The sequence below is a fragment of the Bombina bombina genome, chromosome 2, assembly GCF_027579735.1.
Source record: "Bombina bombina isolate aBomBom1 chromosome 2, aBomBom1.pri, whole genome shotgun sequence".
Taxonomy (NCBI): domain Eukaryota; kingdom Metazoa; phylum Chordata; class Amphibia; order Anura; family Bombinatoridae; genus Bombina; species Bombina bombina.
The window spans coordinates 1,113,631,063-1,113,652,899 of record NC_069500.1 but is presented as its reverse complement, the minus strand read 5'-3'; the positions used below and the strand labels follow the sequence as shown (position 1 = coordinate 1,113,652,899).

Genomic DNA, 21,837 nt, shown 5'->3' with positions numbered 1-21,837 from the left:
AGGGATGGAGATTGAACGCTTGGTTTTTAGTCAGAGGTTTTTCTGACTCATTGATTAATACTATGTTTCAGGCTCATAAATCTGTCTCTAGAAAGATTTATTTTGAGTCTGGAAGACCTACTTTTCTTGGCATTCTTTTAAAATTCATAGAATTTTATTATTTTTTCAGGTTGGTTTGGATAAGGTTTTGTCTTCAATTCTTTGTTAGGACAAATCTCTACTCTTTCTGTTCTTTTTTCACAGAAAGATTGCTAATCATCCTGATATTCATTGTGTTGTACAGGTTTTGGTCCATATCAAGCCTGTCACTAATTCAATCTCTCCTCTTTAGAGTCTCAATTTGGTGCTGAGGGCTTTACAGGCTCCTCCGTTTGAAACTATGCATTTTCTGAACGTTAAATTACTTTATTGTTCCTTTTGGTTATTTCTTCTGCTAGAAGAGTTTTTGAGTTATCTGCTCTTTTTTGTGAATATCCTTTTCTGATTTTTCATCAGGATAAGGCTGTGTTACTTCCTGATATTCATCATTTTTTTCAGGTTTTGATTCGTATCAAACCTGTCATTAAGCCAATTTCTCCTCCTTGGAGTCTTAATTGGGTTCTGAAGGTTTTTCAGGCTCTTCTATTTTGAGCATATGCTTGCTCTGGACATTCATTACTTTCATGGAAAGTATTGTTCTTTTTGGACATCTCTTCAGCTAGAACAGTTTTTGAATTATCTGTTCTTTCTTGTGAATCTCCTTGTTCTGATTTTTCATCAGGATAAGGTGTTTTTTTGCTGTCCTCATTTCAATTTTCACCTAAGTTGTGAATTCTAACAACATTAGTGGAGGAATTATTGTCTTTTCCTTGTGTCCTAATCCTAAGAATTCTTTGGTAAGATTCTTACATTCTTTAGGATGTGGTAAGAGTTTTGAAATATTATGTTGAAGCTACTCAGATTTCAGATAGACTTCTAGTCTATTTGTTATCTTTTCTGGTTTTAGGAAGATCAGAAGGCTTCTGACATTTCTTTGGCATCTTGGTTAAGCTTTTGTTTCATCATGCTTATTTGGAGTCGGGTTATTCCCCGTCTCAGAGGATTACGGCTCATTCTACTAGGTCAGTTTCTACTTCCTGGGCTTTTTAAAAATGAAGCTTCTGTTGATCAAATTTGCAAAGCAATGACTTGGTCTTCTTTGCATACTTTTACTAAATTCTACCATTTTGATGTTTTCTCTTTTTTAGAAGCAGTTTTTGGTAGAATAGTACTTCAGGCAGCTGTTTCAGTTTTGATTCTTCTGCTTATAATTTCAGTTTTTTTCATTATTAAAATTGAAACTTTTGTTTTGGGTAGTGGATTAATTTTTCAGCGGAATTGGCTGTCTTTATTTTATCCCTCCCTCTCTAGTGACTCTTGCGTGGAAGTTCCACATCTTGGGTATTTATATCCCATACGTCACTAGCTCATGGACTCTTGCTAATTACATGAAAGAAAACATAATTTATGTAAGAACTTACCTGATAAATTCATTTCTTTCATATTAGCAAGAGTCCATGAGGCCCACCTTTTTTTTTGTGGTGGTTATGATTTTTTTGTATAAAGCACAATTATTCCAATTCCTTATTTTTTTGATGCTTTCGCTCTTTTCTTATCACCCCACTTCTTGGCTATTCGTTAAACTGAATTGTGGGTGTGGTGAGGGGTGTATTTATAGGCATTTTAAGGTTTGGGAAACTTTGCCCCTCCTGGTAGGAATGTATATCCCATACGTCACTAGCTCATGGACTCTTGCTAATATGAAAGAAATGAATTTATCAGGTAAGTTCTTACATAAATTATGTTTTTCCCCCCAAATAATTTTGGTGATACACATTGTAAAATGTTGTCCCTTTATTCTGTTTTATTATTATCATTCATTACATATTAGATGTTTTTTTTTATTATTCATTACATATGATTAATGTTTTTTTAAATTATCATTACATATGGTATAAGGTTTCTAAAATACAACAATTGTGCCCCCTATCAAAAAATGCCAGATTCACTCTAGTACATTTTTCACCAAGTGGGGTGTAATAGGATGTAAAAAGTGGGGGTATTTTTACGTTGTAACATTTATTATAGCTAATGGAGTGGGGGTTTTATTGTGCAAAAATAAATTATTTATCTCTGTAATGTATTTTAACAATTACTGTTTACATCATTTTATGGTAACTAATATCACTCCCCTTCTTCTGAAGTATTGCACAATATGTTCAACCCTAATACTGGCTTAAAGTGTGTGTTATGTGTGTGATTAAGAGAGTAATAAAGGGGGGCTGAATATAAACTGGTGTTTTGTGTAGCAAAGTAGAGTTTTGTTTTGTTTTTTAACAATAAAAAATGGACATTTGGCCCTTCATATTATAGGTAGGCTGGAGGCCCTGCGACCTCTGACTCACTGAAGTGCTTTTATTATTTGTTTCTTTGTAAAGAGCATTTTGTGCAGTAGAAACAAAAGAAAAGAGCACAGAATATAACTTTAGTTTCCTAACTAAATGCAACGAACAGTGCATACTTTCAATATTACGGATTCTGGCAGCCATGGTCAGGATATTTTTGAGATGGCATAATCTGGATTAATTCAGACCACATTTTTTAAGCACAGAAAAACAGAGAGATGCACTCAACTAGGCTTAGAACTGAAGCTGGAAATACTTCCTTGCTTAGTCCCTCCTTACTCCCACATTTTTAAGCACCTGCTTAACAAAGAGAAACAACTGCTTAATAAATATGTTCGACAACACTCAGCTTGCACGGAACTTAACATTACATAGTTAAACACAATAAAAAGGCAACAGCACAGAATATTGATAGCGTTGGTTTCAGTGTTAGACACCTTAAAGGGACCTAAAACCCACATATTTTCTTTCATGATTTAGAAAGAGCATGCAATTTTAAACAGCTTTCTAATTTACTTCTATTGTCTAATTTGCTTCATTCTCTTTATATCATTTGCTGAAAAGCATATCTAGATAGGCTCAGTAGCTGCTGATTGGTGACTGCACATAGATGTGATTGACTCATCCATGTGCATTGCCATTTCTTCAACAAAAGATATTTAAAGAATGAAACAAATATGAAAATAGAAGTCATTTGGAATATTGTTTAAAATTGTATTCTTTAGCTGAATCATGAAAAAAAAAAATTGGGTTTAGTGTCCCTTTAAGGAATACTGTTTCTGTACGACTATTTTTGTACAGTGATTTGCGCATGCTAGAAAGGCTGCCAGTGGAACAAACATGAGCACACCAAACAATATTTGGCATATCTTCAGAGTAACTCCTAAAATGTAAAGGGGGTTCATTAGAGCCACATATTTACTTGTTCCTTAGAGCCACACCTAGCTTGTATGTTATTAAAAACATGAAAGTTGTGGGCTTTGGGATCTAGGAAATTAAAGAGACATGAAACCCAAATTTCTTTCATGTAATTAGCAAGAGTCCATGAGCTAGTGACGTATGGGATATACATTCCTACCAGGAGGGGCAAAGTTTCCCAAACCTCAAAATGCCTATAAATACACCCCTCACCACACCCACAATTCAGTTTTACAAACTTTGCCTCCCATGGAGGTGGTGAAGTAAGTTTTTGCTAGATTCTACGTTTATATGCGCTTCGCAGCAGGCTGGAGCCTGGTTTTCCTCTCAGAGTGCAGTGAATGTCAGAGGAATGTGAAGAGAGTATTGCCTATTTGAATACAATGGTCATCCTCTAGGGGATCTATTTCATAGGTTCTCTGTTATCGGTCGTAGAGATTTCTTCTCCTACCTCCCTTTTCAGATCGACGATATACTCTTATATACCATTACCTCTACTGATTCTCGTTTCAGTACTGGTTTGGCTATCTACTATATGTAGATGAGCGTCTTAGGGTAAGTAAGTCTTATTTTATTATGACACTCTAAGCTATGGTTGGGCACTTTATATGTAAAGTTCTAAATATATGTCTTTAAAGTTATATTTGCCATGATTCAGGATAATCAGTATTCCTTCTTTCAGACAGTCAGTTTCATTATTTGGGATAATGCATATGAATAATTATTTTTTTCTTACCTTTAAAAAATTTTCAATTTACTTTTTTCCCTGTGGGCTGTTAGGCTCGCGGGGGCTGAAAATGCTACAATTTATTGCGTCATTTTTGGCGCAGACTTTTTTGGCGCAAAAAATTTTGTCATTTCCGGCGCCCTAATTGACGCCGGAAATTTGTTTGTGGTTGCGTCATTTTTTGACGTATATGTGTTCAGACTTTTTTTGCGCCAAAAATGTGGGCGTCGTTTTTTTCGGCGTCACAGGATGTGGCGTCATACTTGGCGCCAAAAAATATGGGCGTTGTACTTGGCGCCAATAATGTGGGCGTCATTCTTGTCTCCACCTTTTTTTCACATTATTTCAGTCTCATTTTTCATTGCTTCTGGTTGCTAGAGACTTGTTCATTTGGCATTTTTTCCCATTCCTGAAACTGTCATTTAAGGAATTTGATAATTTTGCTTTATATGTTGTTTTTTCTATTACATATTGCAAGATGTCTCTACCTGACCCTGGATCAGAATCTACTTCTGGAAAGACGCTGCCTGATGCTGGTTCTACCAAAGTGCATCTGTTGTAAACTTTTGGTAACTGTTCCTCCGGCTGTAGTTTCTCATATTTCAGATGAATTTTTAAGTGACCGCCATCATTCTAACTTATCTGTTTCTGATGAGGATCTATCTGGTTCAGAAGATTCTGCCTCAGATATTGACACTGATAAATCTTCATATTTATTTAAGATGGAGTTTATTTGTTCTTTACTTAAAGAAGTGTTAATTGCATTAGATATGGATGAGTCTAGTCCTCTTGATACTAAATCTACTAAGCGTTTAAATTCGGTTTTCAAACTTCATGTAGTTATTCCAGAAGTTTTTCCAGTTCCTGATGCTATTTCAGAAGTAATTTCTAGGGAATGGAATAGTCTGGGTACTTCATTTACTCCTTCTCAAAGGTTTAAGAAATTGTACCCTGTGCCATCTGATAGATTAGATTTTTGGGACAAAATCCCTAAAGTTGATGGGGCTATCTCTACTCTTGCTAAACGTACTACTATTCCTACGGTGGATAGTACTTCCTTTAAGGATTCTTTAGATAGGAAGCTTGAATCCTTTCTAAGGAGAGCTTATTTATGTTCAGGTAATCTTCTTAGACCTGCTATTTCTTTGGCTGATGTTGCTGCAGCTTCCACTTTCTGGTTGGAGGCTTTAGCGCAACAAGTGTCAGACCATAATGCTTATAGCATTGTTAAACTTCTTCAACATGCTAATAACTTTATTTGTGATGCCATTTTTGATATCATTAGAATTGATGTCAGGTATATGTCTTTAGCTATTTTAGCTAGAAGAGCTTTATGGCTTAAATCTTGGAATGCAGATATGACTTCTAAGTCAACTTTGCTTTCTCTTTCTTTCCAAGGTAATAAATTATTTGGTTCACAGTTGGATTCTATTATTTCAACTGTTACTGGGGGGAAAGGAACCTTTTTCCCTCAGGAAAAAAAATCTAAAGGTAAATACAGGATTGCTAATCGTTTTCGTTCCTTTCGTCAGAATAAGGAACAGAAGCCTGACCCTTCCCCTAAAGGAACGGTTTCCTTTGGAAACCTTCTCCAGTTTGGAATAAATCCAAGCCTTTTAGAAAGTCAAAACCAGCTCCCAAATCCGCATGAAGGTGCGGCCCTCATTCCAGCACAGCTGGTAGGGGGCAGGTTACGATTTTTCAAAGATATTTGGATCAATTCGATTCACAGTCTTTGGATTCAGAACATTGTTTCTCAAGGGTAAAGAATAGGTTTCAAGGTAAGGCCACCTGTGAGAAGATTTTTTCTCTCTCGCATTCCAGTAAACCCAGTGAAGGCTCAGGCATTTCTGAAATGTGTTTCAGATCTAGAGTTGGCTGGGGTAATTGTGCCAGTTCCAGTTCTGGAACGGGGTCTGGGGATTTACTCAAATCTATTCATTGTACCAAAGAAGAAGAATTCCTTCAGACCAGTTCTGGATCTAAAAATATTGAATCGTTATGTAAGGATACCAACATTCAAAATGGTGACTATAAGGACTATTCTGCCTTTTGTTCAGCAAGGGCATTATATGTCCACAATAGATTTACAGGATGCATATCTTCATATTCCAATTCATCCAGATCACTATCAGTTTCTGAGATTCTCTTTTCTAGACAAGCATTACCAGTTTGTTGCCCTTCCGTTTGGCCTAGCAACAGCTCCAAGGATCTTTTCAAAGGTTCTCGGGGCCCTTCTCTCTGTAATCAGAGAACAGGGTATTGCGGTATTTCCTTATTTGGACGATATCTTGGTACTTGCTCAGTCTTTACATTCTGCAGAATTTCATACGAATCAACTTGTGTCGTTTCTTCAAAGACATGGTTGGAGGATCAATTTACCAAAGAGTTCTTTGATTCCTCAGACAAAGGTAACATTTTTGGGCTTTCAAATAGATTCAGTGTCCATGACTTTGTCTCTAACAGAAAAGAGACGTCTGAAGTTGGTTTCAGCTTGTCGAAACCTTCAGTCTCAATCATTCCCTTCGGTAGCTTTTTGCATGGAAATTCTAGGTCTCATGACTGCTGCATCGGATGCGATCGCCTTTGCTCGTTTACACATGAGACCTCTTCAGCTTTGTATGCTGAACCAGTGGTGCAGGGATTATACAAAGATATCACAAATAATATCCTTAAATCCCAATGTTCGATCTTCTCTGACTTGGTGGTTGAATCACCATCGTCTAATTCAAGGGGCCTCTTTCGTTTGTCCAACCTGGACTGTAATCTCAACATATGCGAGTCTTTCAGGTTGGGGAGCTGTATGGGGATCTCTGACAGCGCAGGGGGTTTGGGAATCTCAGGAGGCGAGATTGCCAATCAACATTTTGGAACTCCGTGCGATTTTCAGAGCTCTTCAGTTCTGGCCTCTTCTGAAGAGAGAATCGTTTATTTGTTTTCAGACAGACAATGTCACAACCGTGGCGTATGTCAATCATCTAGGTGGGACTCACAGTCCTCAAGCTATGACAGAAGTATCTCGGATACTTGTATGGGCGGAATCCAGCTCCTGTCTAATTTCTGCGGTTCACATCCCAGGTGTAGACAATACCCAGAGGTATTTCTTCAGATTGTTCAAATCTGGGGACTTCCAGAAATAGATCTGATGGCCTCTCATCTAAACAAGAAACTTCCCAGGTATCTGTCCAGATCCAGGGATCCTCAGGCGGAAGCAGTGGACGCGTTGTCGCTTCCTTGGAATTATCATCCTGCCTATATCTTTCCGCCTCTAGTTCTTCTTCCAAAAGTGATTTCCAAAATTCTAATGGAACGTTAGTTTGTACTGCTGGTGGCTCCAGCATGGCCTCACAGGTTTTGGTATGCGGATCACATTCGGATGGCCAGTTGCCAACCTTGGACACTTCCGTTAAGACCAGACCTTCTATCTCAAGGCCAATTTTTCCATCAGGATCTCAAATCATTAAATTTGAAGGTATGGAAATTGAACGCTTGATTCTTAGTCATAGAGGTTTCTCTGACTCAGTAATTAATACTATGTTACAGGCTCGTAAATCTGTGTCTAGGAAGATTTATTATCGAGTATGGAAGACTTACATTTCTTGGTGTTCTTCTCATAAATTCTCCTGGCATTCTTTTAGAATTCCTAGAATTTTACAGTTTCTTCAGGATGGTTTGGATAAAGGTTTGTCTGCAAGTTCTTTGAAAGGACAAATCTCTGCTCTTTCTGTTCTTTTTCACAGAAAGATTGCTAATCTTCCTGATATTCATTGTTTTGTACAGGCTTTGGTTCGTATCAAACCTGTCATTAAGTCAAACTCTCCTCCTTGGAGTCTTAATTTGGTTCTGAGGGCTTTACAGGCTCCTCCGTTTGAACCTATGCATTCTCTGGATATTAAATTACTTTCTTGGAAAGTTTTGTTCCTTTTGGCCATCTCTTCTGCTAGAAGAGTTTCTGAGTTATCTGCTCTTTCTTGTGAATCTCCTTTTCTGATTTTTCATCAGGATAAGGCGGTGTTGTGGACTTCATTTCAATTTTTACCTAAGGTTGTGAATTCTAACAACATTAGTAGAGAAATTGTTGTCCCTTCATTGTGTCCTAATCCTAAGAATTCTCTGGAGAGATCTTTACATTCTTTGGATGTAGTAAGAACTTTGAAATATTATGTTGAAGCTACTAAAGATTTCAGAAAGACTATTTGTTATCTTTTCTGGTTCTAGGAAAGGTCAGAAAGCTTCTGCCATTTCTTTGGCGTCTTGGTTAAAGTCTTTGATTCATCATGCTTATGTGGAGTCGGGTAAGTCCCCGCCTCAAAAGATTACGGCTCATTCTACTAGGTCAGTTTCTACTTCCTGGGCTTTTAGGAATGAAGCTTCTGTTGATCAGATTTGCAAAGCAGCAACTTGGTCTTCTTTGCATACTTTTACTAAATTCTACCATTTTGATGTTTTCTCTTCTTCTGAAGCAGTTTTTGGTAGAAAAGTACTTCAGGCAGCTGTTTCAGTTTGATTCTTCTGCTTATAATTTCAGTTTTTTTTTCATTATAAGATTAAAACTTTTGATTTGGGTTGTGGATTATTTTTTCAGCGGAATTGGCTGTCTTTATTTGATCCCTCCCTCTCTAGTGACTCTTGCGTGGAAGTTCCACATCTTGGGTATCTGCTATCCCATACGTCACTAGCTCATGGACTCTTGCTAATTACATGAAAGAAAACATAATTTATGTAAGAACTTACCTGATAAATTCATTTCTTTCATATTAGCAAGAGTCCATGAGGCCCACCCTTTTTTGTGGTGGTTATGATTTTTTTTTGTATAAAGCACAATTATTCCAATTCCTTATTTTTGATGCTTTCGCTCCTTTCTTATCACCCCACTTCTTGGCTATTCGTTAAACTGAATTGTGGGTGTGGTCAGGGGTGTATTTATAGGCATTTTGAGGTTTGGGAAACTTTGCCCCTCCTGGTAGGATTGTATATCCCATACGTCACTAGCTGATGGACTCTTGCTAATATGAAAGAAATGAATTTATCAGGTAAGTTCTTACATAAATTATGTTTTTTTTTTTCATGATTCAGATAGTGAATACAATTTTAAACAACTTTCCAATTGACTTCTATTATCTAATTTTCTTCATTCTTGAGATATCCCTTGTTGAAGAAATAGCAATTCACATAGGTGAGCCAATCACACAAGGCATCTATGTGCAGAAACCAATCAGCAGCTACTGCACCTATCTAGATATGCATTTCAACAGAGGATATCAAGAGTATGAAGCAAATGAGATAATTAAAGTAAATTGGAAAGTTGTTTAAAATTGCATCCTCTTTCTAAATCATGAAAGAAAAAATTTGGGTTTCATGTCCCTTTAAGAGAGACAACGTGTGTATCTAACATATTAAACTGTATATTATGTTTATGTATTTCACAAACATATTTTAAGGTACTTTATTACCTACATGACAGGGATTTTTGGCTTTAGAATGACAGATTATCTTCTTGATTCAGATCTTAATCTTAAAGAGATAAATGTTAATGAAGAAAAGTCTGAGTCACAAGTCAGTGGCAAACATTCACCATCAGTTTTGGAAATGATGCTATCATCAGTAAAAGAGAAGTCCAATCAGCGGGAGAATAACACATTCAATGAAAGTCGTCCAGCCAGTGAGAACGGAATTCAGGTAAATAAAGTATTGCTGGAATACAAATGAACATAGTATATTATTATGCTTTGAATAAAATAATAATTCAATGCATAGAATAAGTTGATAATATAAGAATGTGTCAGAATAAAATAATAGTTACAGTCCTCTGTGCCAGAAAATTGCTTATTATTTGTGATATAAAAGCTTTTGCCAAAATGCTTCTTTTAAAATGTGTCATTTAAACAATGATAGACATTTTATTTAATTTTTGGAAATATATTTATTATAGAGTGCTTCCTCTGTTTTTTTTTTTACACAGGGAAATGGGTATTTACTTGTTTTGATCAGTACAATCTCATCTGTTGCTTTTCTAAAAAGGAAATCATTTTGTGTTGGAGCCTTTTTTAATGGGTGCTCCATCTGGATGATTTTACTGACCAGACAAAATTTATAGCTGAGTGACCCTGTCAAATTGCACTAAGTTGGATATGGATTTTATGTCGCTGTCTTAAATCAAATAAAATGTATGTTTTAAGGCCGATGCACCCTGTCGCTCGTTTGTTGAGCTAAATTTAAGCCAATATGAAACTAAAATAAGATATTAATTTCCTTATTAAGGTGGTGAGAGTCCACAATTCTTTACTGTTTGGGAAGTCATCACCTGGCCACCAGGAGGTGGCAAAGACACCCTACACCAAGAGATTCAAATATCCCTCCTATTTCCCCGACCCTCCCAGTATTTTCTTTGTCTCGTCTAGGAGCAGGGGAAGTGGAAGTGTTCAGTATTTTGATCAATAATTACAGGAATTTTAATCAAATTTTTTCACTAATAAAAAATGGCATTAAAATTTGAGGAAAGGGACATAGGAAAGTACCGGCTTTGCAATGTAAATCTCCTTCCAGGAGTTTTGGTCACAAGCCTGCCAGGGGTGTCTCTGGGATAGTTCCTCCTTCTGATGAATTTTGTGTCATCGCAGAAACTGTAGTATGTCTGCAGAAGGAAGTCCTGTGTAGAGACTTAATTTTAAAGACTCATTATCCTCAGGCATGGTACCCCAGGATTGGCGTAAAGCTGATGTGGTGCCACTCTTCAAAAAGGGAAGCAGGGATGATCCAGGAAGCTATAGACCAGTTAGTCTGACATCAATAGTGGGGAAGATATTTGAAGGGATTATAAGGGATTATATTGATGAGCATATTCGTGTAAACAAGATTATGAGTTCTAATCAGCATGGCTTTAGGAGAAATAGATCATGTCAAACTAATCTAATTAGATTCTACGAGGAAGTAAGTAAAAATATAGATAAAGGGGAATCAGTGGATGTGATATACTTAGATTTTGCAAAGGCATTTGATACAGTGCCACATGAGAGATTAATGCACAAAATTAAGGGACTGGGAATAGCTGAAAATGTTAGCTCATGGATAAATAACTGGATAAAAGATAGGGAGCAACGAGTAGCAGTAAATGGATCATACTCAGATTGGACAAAGGTAATCAGTGGCGTCCCCCAGGGATCAGTACTGGGCCCTGTTCTTTTTAATATTTTTATAAATGACTTGGAGCAAGGATTAAATAGCGACATCTCTATTTTTGCGGATGATACTAAGTTAAGTAAGGTCATTAGGTCAGAGCAGGATGAACTCTCTTTGCAAAGGGATTTGCTAAAATTAGAACTATGGGCAAGTGAATGGAAAATGAGATTTAATACGGAAAAATGTAAGGTTCTACATTTTGGAAGTAAAAATAAGCAGGCTATGTATTTTTTAAATGGGACAAGACTTAGCCAAACACAGGAGGAAAGGGATTTGGGAGTAGTAATAGATAACAAGCTAAAGATGAGTGCACAATGCAGGGCAGCGGCTTCAAAGGCTAATAAGATACTAGCATGTATTAAAAGAGGCATTGATTCAAGGGAGGAAAGCATAATTCTGTCATTATATAAAGCCCTGGTAAGACCTCACCTTGAGTTTGGAGTGCAGTTCTGGGGACCGATTGCTAAAAAAGATATTGCAGAACTAGAAAAAGTTCAGAGAAGGGCCACAAAGCTAATAAGGGGATTGGAGAAATTAACCTATGAGGAGAGGCTAGCCAAACTGGGTCTGTTCTCTTTAGAAAAAAGGCGCTTGAGAGGTGACATGATTACTTTATATAAATATATTCAAGGCCCATATACAGAGATGGCAGAAGCTCTTTTTATTCCAAGAAAATTGGTTCTGACAAGAGGTCATAATTTAAGGTTGGAGGAAAGGAGATTTAGGGCTCCATGTACTAAGCAGTCAGCGAGCTACCCGCAACAAATCTCGCGTCAAAATTCGCAAACTGATATGTACAAAGCCGTCAATTATGTTAAAACTCGCATCTTTAAAATTGCGAGCGTACTTATCCGCCAAACCTCGCTACCGCTCCATTTTTCACTGTAATTAGACACATTTGACCACCAACTCGCCAAAAACGAATGTACTAAAAAATCTATTTGTCCGCTCTCTACAATTTCCGCTCCCACCTCGTTATTTTTGCCTCGCCACCTTTTAGGGGGCGGGCAAGGTACAAAACAATAGGAAAGTCAATCTAGACGCCAGTCTAGACATATATAAAAGGCAGTAATATCAGCATTGTACTTACAGCATAACTGGCGTCTAATTTGTCTCTCATTTCCATGTACATAAATTGCGCCCAATTTGTCGACTGTAATTAAAGAGTAATCTATATTTTAAATTTGTATTGTATAGTTGTCAATCTTTATAATTATTTTTATATTAATATTTATATATTATCAGATCCAGATGAAGCCATATCCAAATTGTAAATAAATATTACAAAAATAACGCTCTGTTATCACTCTTCAAAAAATTTTGAACAATAATAAAGTTGTTTAGATAAGTTGAACTTTTATAGGAGCAAAATTCTATTCCCGCGACTACTATGATGTTCGTGACACCTTGCATGTCACGTGTTAATAATTGGCCAGACAATTCAACTGAAAGTTAAGTACATCAGCTTAGTCGCGGCGAGCGAGGCGTCAAATTTATCAACAATCCGCAACTGCTCGCGGCGGGCTAGACTTGTCTATTTATTGGGGGAATATTAGTACATAGCGACAGCGGACACCATTTCGCCCGCGGCGAGTAACGGCGAGTTTATCCGCGTCTACAATGACGGATGAATTGACGGCTTAGTACATGGAGCCCTTAATCTCCTGCAACGGAAACGTTTTTTCACTGTAAGAGCAATAAAATTGTGGAACTCATTACCAAAGGAGGTAGTGAATGCCAATACCATAGATACATTTAAAAATAGTCTGGATAAATTTCTGTATATAAACAAAATTCATGGATATGATTGCTAGTATTAAATGGGTCACATTTTAATGGGGTTATTTAAGCTTAACTGGAGCTTTTTGTAAGTATTTTAGATTTGTATAGGTTGAACTCGATGGACTTCAGTCTTTTTTCAACCTTATCTACTATGTTACTATGTTACTATGTAAAGGGACAGCAACATGATAAATTTACATTGGAGTATAAGCACCACAGACCTGCAATATATAATAAATTATGAAACTTTATGCCCCCATATTCTATCCAGGACTAGACTAACATAATAAAAACACATATGTGAAATGAAGGTGCACAAACCCTCTACATAGTTATGTCTTAATATAAGGTCGCTGCTTATATGTGTCATGCTGCTGTGACTTGGCTATGATGTACCTGAATGTATATACCTGCTGATAGCCTATGCACTGTGTGAGACATGCAGTTACCTACCCAGCAATGTCCCCTCCACTATTGTTACCCAACTGCTAGTCCTGAGGATACAGAAGAGAGCCAATCCTGTACTGTTACTGAAAGAAGATGATATACTGAGGCACAGAACATGTTATAATAAAGTTTTACACTGCCCCCACCTGGCTACTTCAAATTCCACCTGGGTGGCAACATTTTCTGTGGAGGACACTGTATATATTAGATGTTGAGTTGGAATTCCAGCACTATTTTGACTCGGCAAAATAAGCACCTCAAGTTAGCTTGTTTTTATTTTTTTGTTTGCTTTGGCTAGTGCATATTAGTATGTGGACTAAGGCTTTGGGCTGCAATTTAAGTCAGTGGCTGTGAACCTGTTAAATTGCACTTCTATTTGTCTTTATATTCTCCCCATGGGTTTATTCGACCCATTATTTACAGTTGATTGCCATTTGTTATAGCTTAATTTGCACAGCCAGAATATATGTGTGTGTTTGCTTGTCTGCATATATACATGGACTAGATTACAAGTGGTGTGCTAACTGCTGCGTGCAAGTGATAAGGGGTTTATCGTGGTTCCCAAAAAGTTGGGACAGGGGCAATTTAGGACTAATAGCGATGTCACAAGTGGAAATAAGAAGGTGATGTGAAACAGGTGAGATAATTGTGTAATCATAGTATATAAGGAACCTCCAAAAAAGTCCTAGTCCTTAAAGAGCAAGGATGGGTCGAGGCTCGCCAATCTGCCAACAAATGCGTCAGTGAATAATCAAACACTTTGAGAACAACATTCCCCAAAGACAAATCGGTAGAATTTTGGGCATTTCACCTTCTACAGTGCACAATATAATGAAAAGATTCAAGGAATCCGGTCAAATCTCGATGTGTAAAGGGCAATGCCAAAAACCACTTCTGAATGCGCTTGATCTCCGATCCCTCAGACGTCACTGTCTCAAAAACTGTCATGAGTCAGTAATGGATATCCTGACATGGGCTCAGGAATACTTTGGTAAACCTTTGTCACCATTCACCGCTGCATCCACAGATACAAGTTAAGGATTTTCAAAGCAAAGCAGGAGCCATACATTAACACTGTCTAGAAGCACCGACGACTTCTCTGGGTTCTGTCTCATCTGAGATGGACAGTAGCACAGTGGAATTGTGTTTTGTGGTCCGACAAGTCAACATTTCAAATATTTTTTGGAAAACACACCCGGGCCAAAGAGGAAATGAACTGTTATCATTGTCAGGTACAAAAGCCAGCATGTGTCATAGTATGGGGGTGTGCCAGTGCCCATGGCATGGGTAACTTGCACATCTGTGAGGGCACCCTTAATGCAGAAAGATATGTATACCTTTTGGAGCAACATATGCTGCTATCCAGATGTCTTTTCCAGGGACGTCCCTGCATTTTCCAGCAAACCACATTCTACCTGGTTTAAAAGAGCATGGCTGCGTAAGCATTTACTGCATGTGCTAGAATGGCCTGCCTGCAGTCCTGACCTGTCTCCGATTGGCGTATTATGAAGTGCAAAATAAGGCAATGAAGGCTCCGCACAGTTGTGCAGCTAAAGACATGCATGATGGGTGAATGGGGGAAAATTCTGCTTGCTAAACTTGGTGTCCTTAGTGCCCAAATGCTTAATAAGTGTTATTAAAAGAAAAGGTGATGTTACGCAGTGGTAAACATTCGACTGTCCAAACTTTTTAGGTTTTGAGTTTTGGAGTCTGTTGCAATTCATTATATTTGAAATGAGTGTATATTTTTATGTATACAGTTGTGCTCATAAGTTTACATACCATGGCAGAATTTATGATTTCTTGGCCATTTTTCAGAGAATAGGAATGATAACACAAAAACTTTTCTTTCACTCATGGTTAGTGTTTGGCTGAAGCCATTTATTATCAATCAACTGTGTTTACTCTTTTTAAATCATAATGACAACAGAAACTACCCAAATGACCCTGATCAAAAGTTTACATACCCTGGTGATTTTGGCCTGATAACATGCACACAAGTTGACACAAAGGGGTTTGAATGGCTAGTAAAGGTATATTGGTGTGTTGGGTTAATAAACTATGCGCTGTGGGGGAAACATATGCTTGATAAAGGCTGTATTAATCAGCTGAAACGCGTTGCCTACTCCTTGCTACACTAAACATTTTCGTAGTCCACTTTCGAAGTGGACCGCCAAGACTACATCAAACCACGGACCAACAAATACGCTTGAAAGATATTCTGAAGCGTTCAAGAACAACCTTCAAAGCACCTAGTCCTCCTTTCAAAGGACCGCCAAGAACAACTGAAATACCTTATCTAATAATTGGGCCTAAAGAAACCTGTGGACACCTGCAGATCGGATACTCTGAAACAGAGTACGGATCTAAACAGAACACATTCGCAACAATTCAAGAGGTTTTGAAAACCTGAACCGGGCAAAAGCCCAGCCATCTGACAAAAGGATTAACGGTTAAAGCACACTACCACAATACCCCAGCATCTACTCCTTCAAGTGTGTGTAATCGCAGAGACAAACCAACTCGACATACTGAAACAACTACAACACCGGCAGCGGCTATCCCGGCTTCCGATCCACATTCATCACAGTAAAGATTGAATTGGGTACAAAAAGAAACTAGACCAGAAACAAAGTATCCCAAAAGAAACAACGGGTAAGATTTATTATACCTACACCAACTAAGGAAGTTAATGTGAAGGACAGATAACCAAAACTACTTAACAGTGACTTATAATCGCAATATATATAGCAATTAGACAAAAACGTGTGGCAGCACGCCCGCACATGCTATCCCCACGGAGGACTTAACAACAGCGCTTTTAACAAAAAGCATTTAACAATTACTCTAACGATCACGGCAGAAAGACTTTATCTTTCATAACTTATACGATTTTTACTGTATCACTTTATTTTTGTTTCACTTTTATTATTTGTTACTAATGTTGATACCATTTACGCTATTTTAATTATATTGTTGATACCATTGACGCTATTTTAATTATGTATGTTCAGCTTTAAACAAACGAATATGGTAAATATGGTAATTAAGAATTAATATTGCGAATATTCTTTGTGGATACCATACTTCTTCACAAGTCCACTATATCAAATCCATAAAAAATATCTGCAATTAAACCAAAATTCAAAAATTCAAATATACAGATATGTTTGTATAATACACTAAGTAACAGGGATTGGAAAACATATTATATCATTTTATTCACACTGTATGGTTGGCCAACCAGTTAGATTTGTTTTAAGAATCAATTTCTATTGTTTTAAATTTTATTGTATGTATTTATAATTCTAAAAATAAATAGATCTCATTGAATCCAACTACATAGTAAGACTATCTTTCCTTATTGGGTAATTAAGCACAAGCGCTTAAGAGTCTCATCCAATCCAGTGGCTAGTAAAGGTAACCATCCTCGCCTGTGATCTGTTTGCTTGTAATTAGAGTGTGTGTGTAAAAAGTCAATGAGTTTTTGGACTCCTGACAGACTTGTATCTTTTATCCAGTGCTGCACTGACGTTTCTGGATTCTGAGTCATAAGGAAAGCAAAAGAATTGTCAAAGGATATAAAAAGATATCCAAAGAATTGAGAATGCAAATCAGCAGTGTTCAAACTCTAATCAAGAAGTGGAAAATGAGGCGCTCTGTTTGATAACATACTGCATTCATCTTGACATCAATTCTGACCAAATTTCCTGTGCCTTTGTAGCTCACACATCCCCAAAACATCAGCGATCCACCTCCGTGTTTCACAGTAGGAATGGTGTACCTTTCATCATAGGCCTTGTTGACTCCTCTCCAAATGTAGCGTTTTTGGTTGTGGCCAAAAAGCTCAATTTTGGTCTCATCACTCCAAATGACTTTGTGCCAGAAGGTTTGAGGCTTGTCTCTGTGCTGTTTTGCGTATTGTAAGCGGCATACTTTGTGGCATTTGCGTAGTAATGGCTTTCTTCTGGCGACTCGACCATGCAGCCCACCTTTCTTCAAGTGCCTCCTTATTGTGCATCTTGAAACAGCCACACCACATGTCCTGTATTTTAACTGAAGTTATATGTGGGTTTGTCTTCCTGAACAATTTTCCTGGCAGTTGTGGCTGAAATTTTAGTTGGTCTACCTTACCGTGGTTTGTTTAACAGAACCCCTCATTTTCCACTTCTTTATTAGAGTTTGAAAGCTGCTGATTTACATTCTAAATTCCTTGGATATCTTTTTATATCCCTTTCCTGTTTTATACAGTTCATCTTCCTTTTCCCGCAGATCCTTTGACAATTCTTTTGCTTTCCCCATGACTCAGAATCCAGAATCGTCAGTGCAGCACTGGATGAAAGATGCAAGCGTCTGCCAGGAGTCCAGAAACTCATTGACCTTTTATACACACACACTAATTACAAGCAAACAGATCACAGGTGAGGATAGTTACCTTTAATAGCCATTCAAACCCCTTTGTGTCAACTTGTGTGCATGTTATCAGGCCAAAATCACCTGGGTATGTAAACTTTTGATCAGGGTCATTTGTGTAGTTTCTGTTGTCATTATGATTTAAAAAGAGTAAACACAGTTGACTGATAATAAATGGCTTCAGCCAAACACTAACCATGAGTGAAAGAAACGTTTTTGTGTTATCATTCATATTCTCTGAAAAATGGCCAAGAAATCATAAATTCTGCCAGGGTATGTAAACTTATGAGTACAACTGTAACATACTACTAAAAGGTGAAGAACATTAAAAGCAAAATGAATTTCTAAAGACATTAGGCAATTATATCGTTTTTCATATTTTGCTGTAAGCAATTTTAAATCAAAGCTCTATTATCACTGTTTTATTAATTTGGTTCCCGTATGGCTGAACCTAATTTTAATATTTAATTTCCAGCTCTATTAACATTTACTTTTTTTTAATTTGGTCTGCAGAAAATTACAGAGGATAAAAATGCAGAAGGAGCTAGTTCACCATCAATCAGGTAACTGGTTTATTTGCATATTATTGTGTTTTCTTCTTTTCCTTTTCTTAAAGGGACATGAAACCCCAAGTTTTTCTTTCTTGATTCAGACAGAGCATGCAAGTTTAACTAACCTTATCATTTACTTCTATTATCAAATTGCCTTCATTCTCTTGGTATCTTTTGTTGAAAAACAGGGATATAAGCTCAGGAGTGTGCATGTGTCTGGAGCACTATATGGAAGCAGTTTTGCAATCATGTTATCCATTTGCAAGAGATAGGTGGTAGCATCATTTCCTGCTATGTAGTGCTCCAGACACCTACCCAGTTATCACACAAATAAACAATAGCATGGGAACAATGCAAATTTGATAATGGAAGTAAATTGAAAACCATTTTAAAATTGTATGCTCTGTCTGAATTACAAAATACATCTTTGTGGTTTCATACCCCTTTAATACAGTCTTCAAATTAACATTGTTTTGTGACCACACACACACACACACCTGGAACTATATTAATATATTTAACTTTCTCTTATAAAATGTCTGTATTATTCTTTTTTGTTTTAATGGAATAGTTGAGCATCTATGATCTTGAACTACTTTTTAGATTCTTAAGTGTTATACATTTGTTCTACAGGGCAATGTGTGACATAAACCTTGAACCTACTTTGCTCAGTTATTCACCTCTTTGAAAAGTATTTAACCCTTCTCTGTTCCATGTTGGCAAACTAAAAGGGCCTCACTATAATTCCTGCTGTACAGTTTGTTTGGTAGATAACTAACCAAATACCCTTTCTATACATGTTAAGTTCTAGGCTGAAGACTTGTACACAATAAATGCAATATTTTCCCTTCCTAAAGGATGCACCTTCATTGATTGTTCACCTCATATGTGAGTATGGTGCGCATCACCATCTTCCATTATGGCCTTCCATCTGGATTAGAACCTTGCACATGAATGTGATCACTCTAAAACTGAGAACCTGCAGCATGACATTTTGTCCCCTACCACTTTACTCCAGCCCTTATGGGCATTTTAACATAATATTCCCTGGTCCTTGCTTCAGCTGTGCACTGTTGTGCACTACCAGCACATTTTTTGAGAAATTGGGTTAATCTTCTAGTTTACAGCCATGGTGATCTCTAGCCAGGATATAAAATTAGCAGGTAAGTGTGGCATGCATCTTTTGCAGCAGCTCTCAGAGTACTGTTTTGTATTTATTCTCCCTCTACTTGTTAAGTAATGTTTATAGATGTTTATAGGAAGAACAGACTCTGGCTGAGTCCAAGTCCCTGAGCCATTAGAGAGCACCAGACAACTCCCCACCCTAAAATGCTGGCATCTGTTGTCACAATCACCCAAGACGGTCTGCGAAAGCAGGTTCCCTGGGAAAGATGATCCAGAGACAACCACCATTGAAGAGTTATCTGAGGAGACAGGTCTGCATAATCCCCTTTCCATTGCCTGAGCATGCTTAGCTGCAGAGGTCTAAGATAGAACCGAGCAAACGGGATGATATCCATTGCCGCCACCATCAGCCCGATAACCTCTATGCACTGAGCCACTGACGGCCGAAGAGAGGACTGAAGGGCTAGACAAGTATCAATAATCTTTGATTTCCTGATTTCTGTCAGAAAGATCTTCATGGATAGGGAATCTTTTATGGTTCCCAAGTAAATTATCCTTGTACTTGGAGTCAAGGAACTTTTTCCCAAATTTATCTTCCACCCGTGAGTTCTTAGGATGGTAACACCAGGTCGGTATGGGATCTTGTTTGTCGAAAAGATGGTGTCTGAACTAGAATATCGTCCAGATAAGGCGCCACCCCAATGTCTTGTGGTCGAAGAACCACCAGGAGAGACCCCAGAAGCTTTGTAAATATTCTTGGAGCCGTGACCAGACCGAAAGGCAGAGCCACAAACTGGAAGTGCTTGTCCTGGAAGGCAAACCTTTGGAACTTGTGATGATCCCTGTGAATGGGAACATGTAGATACGTGTCCTTTAAATCCACTGTTGTCATAAATTGACCCTCTTGGATCAATGGGAGAATGGAAAGTATAGTTTCCATCTTGAAGGACGGAAATCTGAAAAATGTGTCTAGACTCTTGAGATCTAAAATTGGTCTGAAGGTTCCCTCCTTTTTGGGGACCTCAAACAGGTTGGAATACAAACCCTGAACTTGTTCCTGTACTGGGAGAGGAACAATCACTCCCATGATAGAAAAATCTTTTACACAATTTAAGAACGCCTCTTTCTTTATCTGGTCTGCAGATAATCTTGAAAGTCGAAACCTGCCTCTGGGAGGAATACTCTTGAACTCCAATTTGTATCCCTGGGAAACTATCTCTATTGCCCAGGGATCCTGAACGTCCCAAACCCAGGTTTGAACAAAGAAGGATAGTCTGCCCCCTACCAGATCTGGACCTGGATCGGGGGCATGCCCTTCATGCAGTCTTGGAATCAGCAGCAGGCTTCTTGGACTGTTTGGCCTTGTTCCAAGACTGGTTGGGTCTCCATGCAGGCATGGATTGTTCCTGCTTATAGGAGGAAGAGGAAGAATTTCCCTTGAAATTTCGAAAGGAACGAAAATTATTCTGTTGTCCCTTTTGCTTGTTTCTCTTATCCTGAGTGAGTAGATGACGCTTGCCTCCCGATATATCAGAAATAATTTCCGTCAAGTCAGGGCCAAACATGGTCTTCCCCTTGTAAGGAATCGCTAGAAGCTTAGACTTAGATGACACGTCCGCAGACCAAGGTTTTTTTAACCATAGGGCTCTGCGGGCTAGGACAGAGAAACATGAACCTTTAGCTGCCAGTTTGATGATTTGAAGAGAAGCGTCTGTAATGAAGGAATTAGCTAGTCTTCAGAACTTTTATCCTGTCTTGGATCTCCTCCAAGGGAGTTTTGATCCTGAGAGACTCAGAGCATCAAACCAGTATGCTGCCGCACCCGTGATGGTAGCAATGCACGCAGCAGGCTGCAATAGCAGACCCTGATGAACATAAATCCTTTTAAGTAGGCCCTCTAACTTCTTATCCATAGGATCTTTGAAAGAACAACTGTCCTCTATGAGAATAGTAGTTCTCTTGGCTAAGGTGGAAACAGGCCCTTCCACTTTAGGAACAGTCTGCCAAGCCTCCTTGAAGGCATCAGCTATGGGAAACATCTTCTTAAAGATAGGTGAGGAGAAAACGGAATACCTGGTCTCTCCTATTCTTTAGTAACAATCTCCGAAGCTCGCTTTGGAACAGGAAATATGTCTGAGTAAGGAGTTTCTAAATATTTATCCAGTTTACTAGACTTTAAAGGGGCCACCACTACTGTGGAATCAGTCGCCTAAGGTAACTAAAACCTCCCTGAGCAACAGGCGGAGGTGTTCTAGCTTAAACCTAAAGGTTA

General features: G+C 38.0%; 1 protein-coding gene across 1 annotated transcript in view; it reads left to right on the top strand.

Moving 5' to 3' along the window:
* Window positions 1-21,837, top strand: part of MAP9 (microtubule associated protein 9) — a 263,616-nt gene that overhangs the window by 56,742 nt on the left and 185,037 nt on the right. Inside the window, exons 6-7 of the mRNA XM_053703765.1 lie at window positions 9,575-9,747; window positions 18,403-18,452. Of these exons, the coding sequence (XP_053559740.1) occupies window positions 9,575-9,747; window positions 18,403-18,452 (223 nt within the window). The remainder of the gene's footprint in view (window positions 1-9,574; window positions 9,748-18,402; window positions 18,453-21,837) is intronic.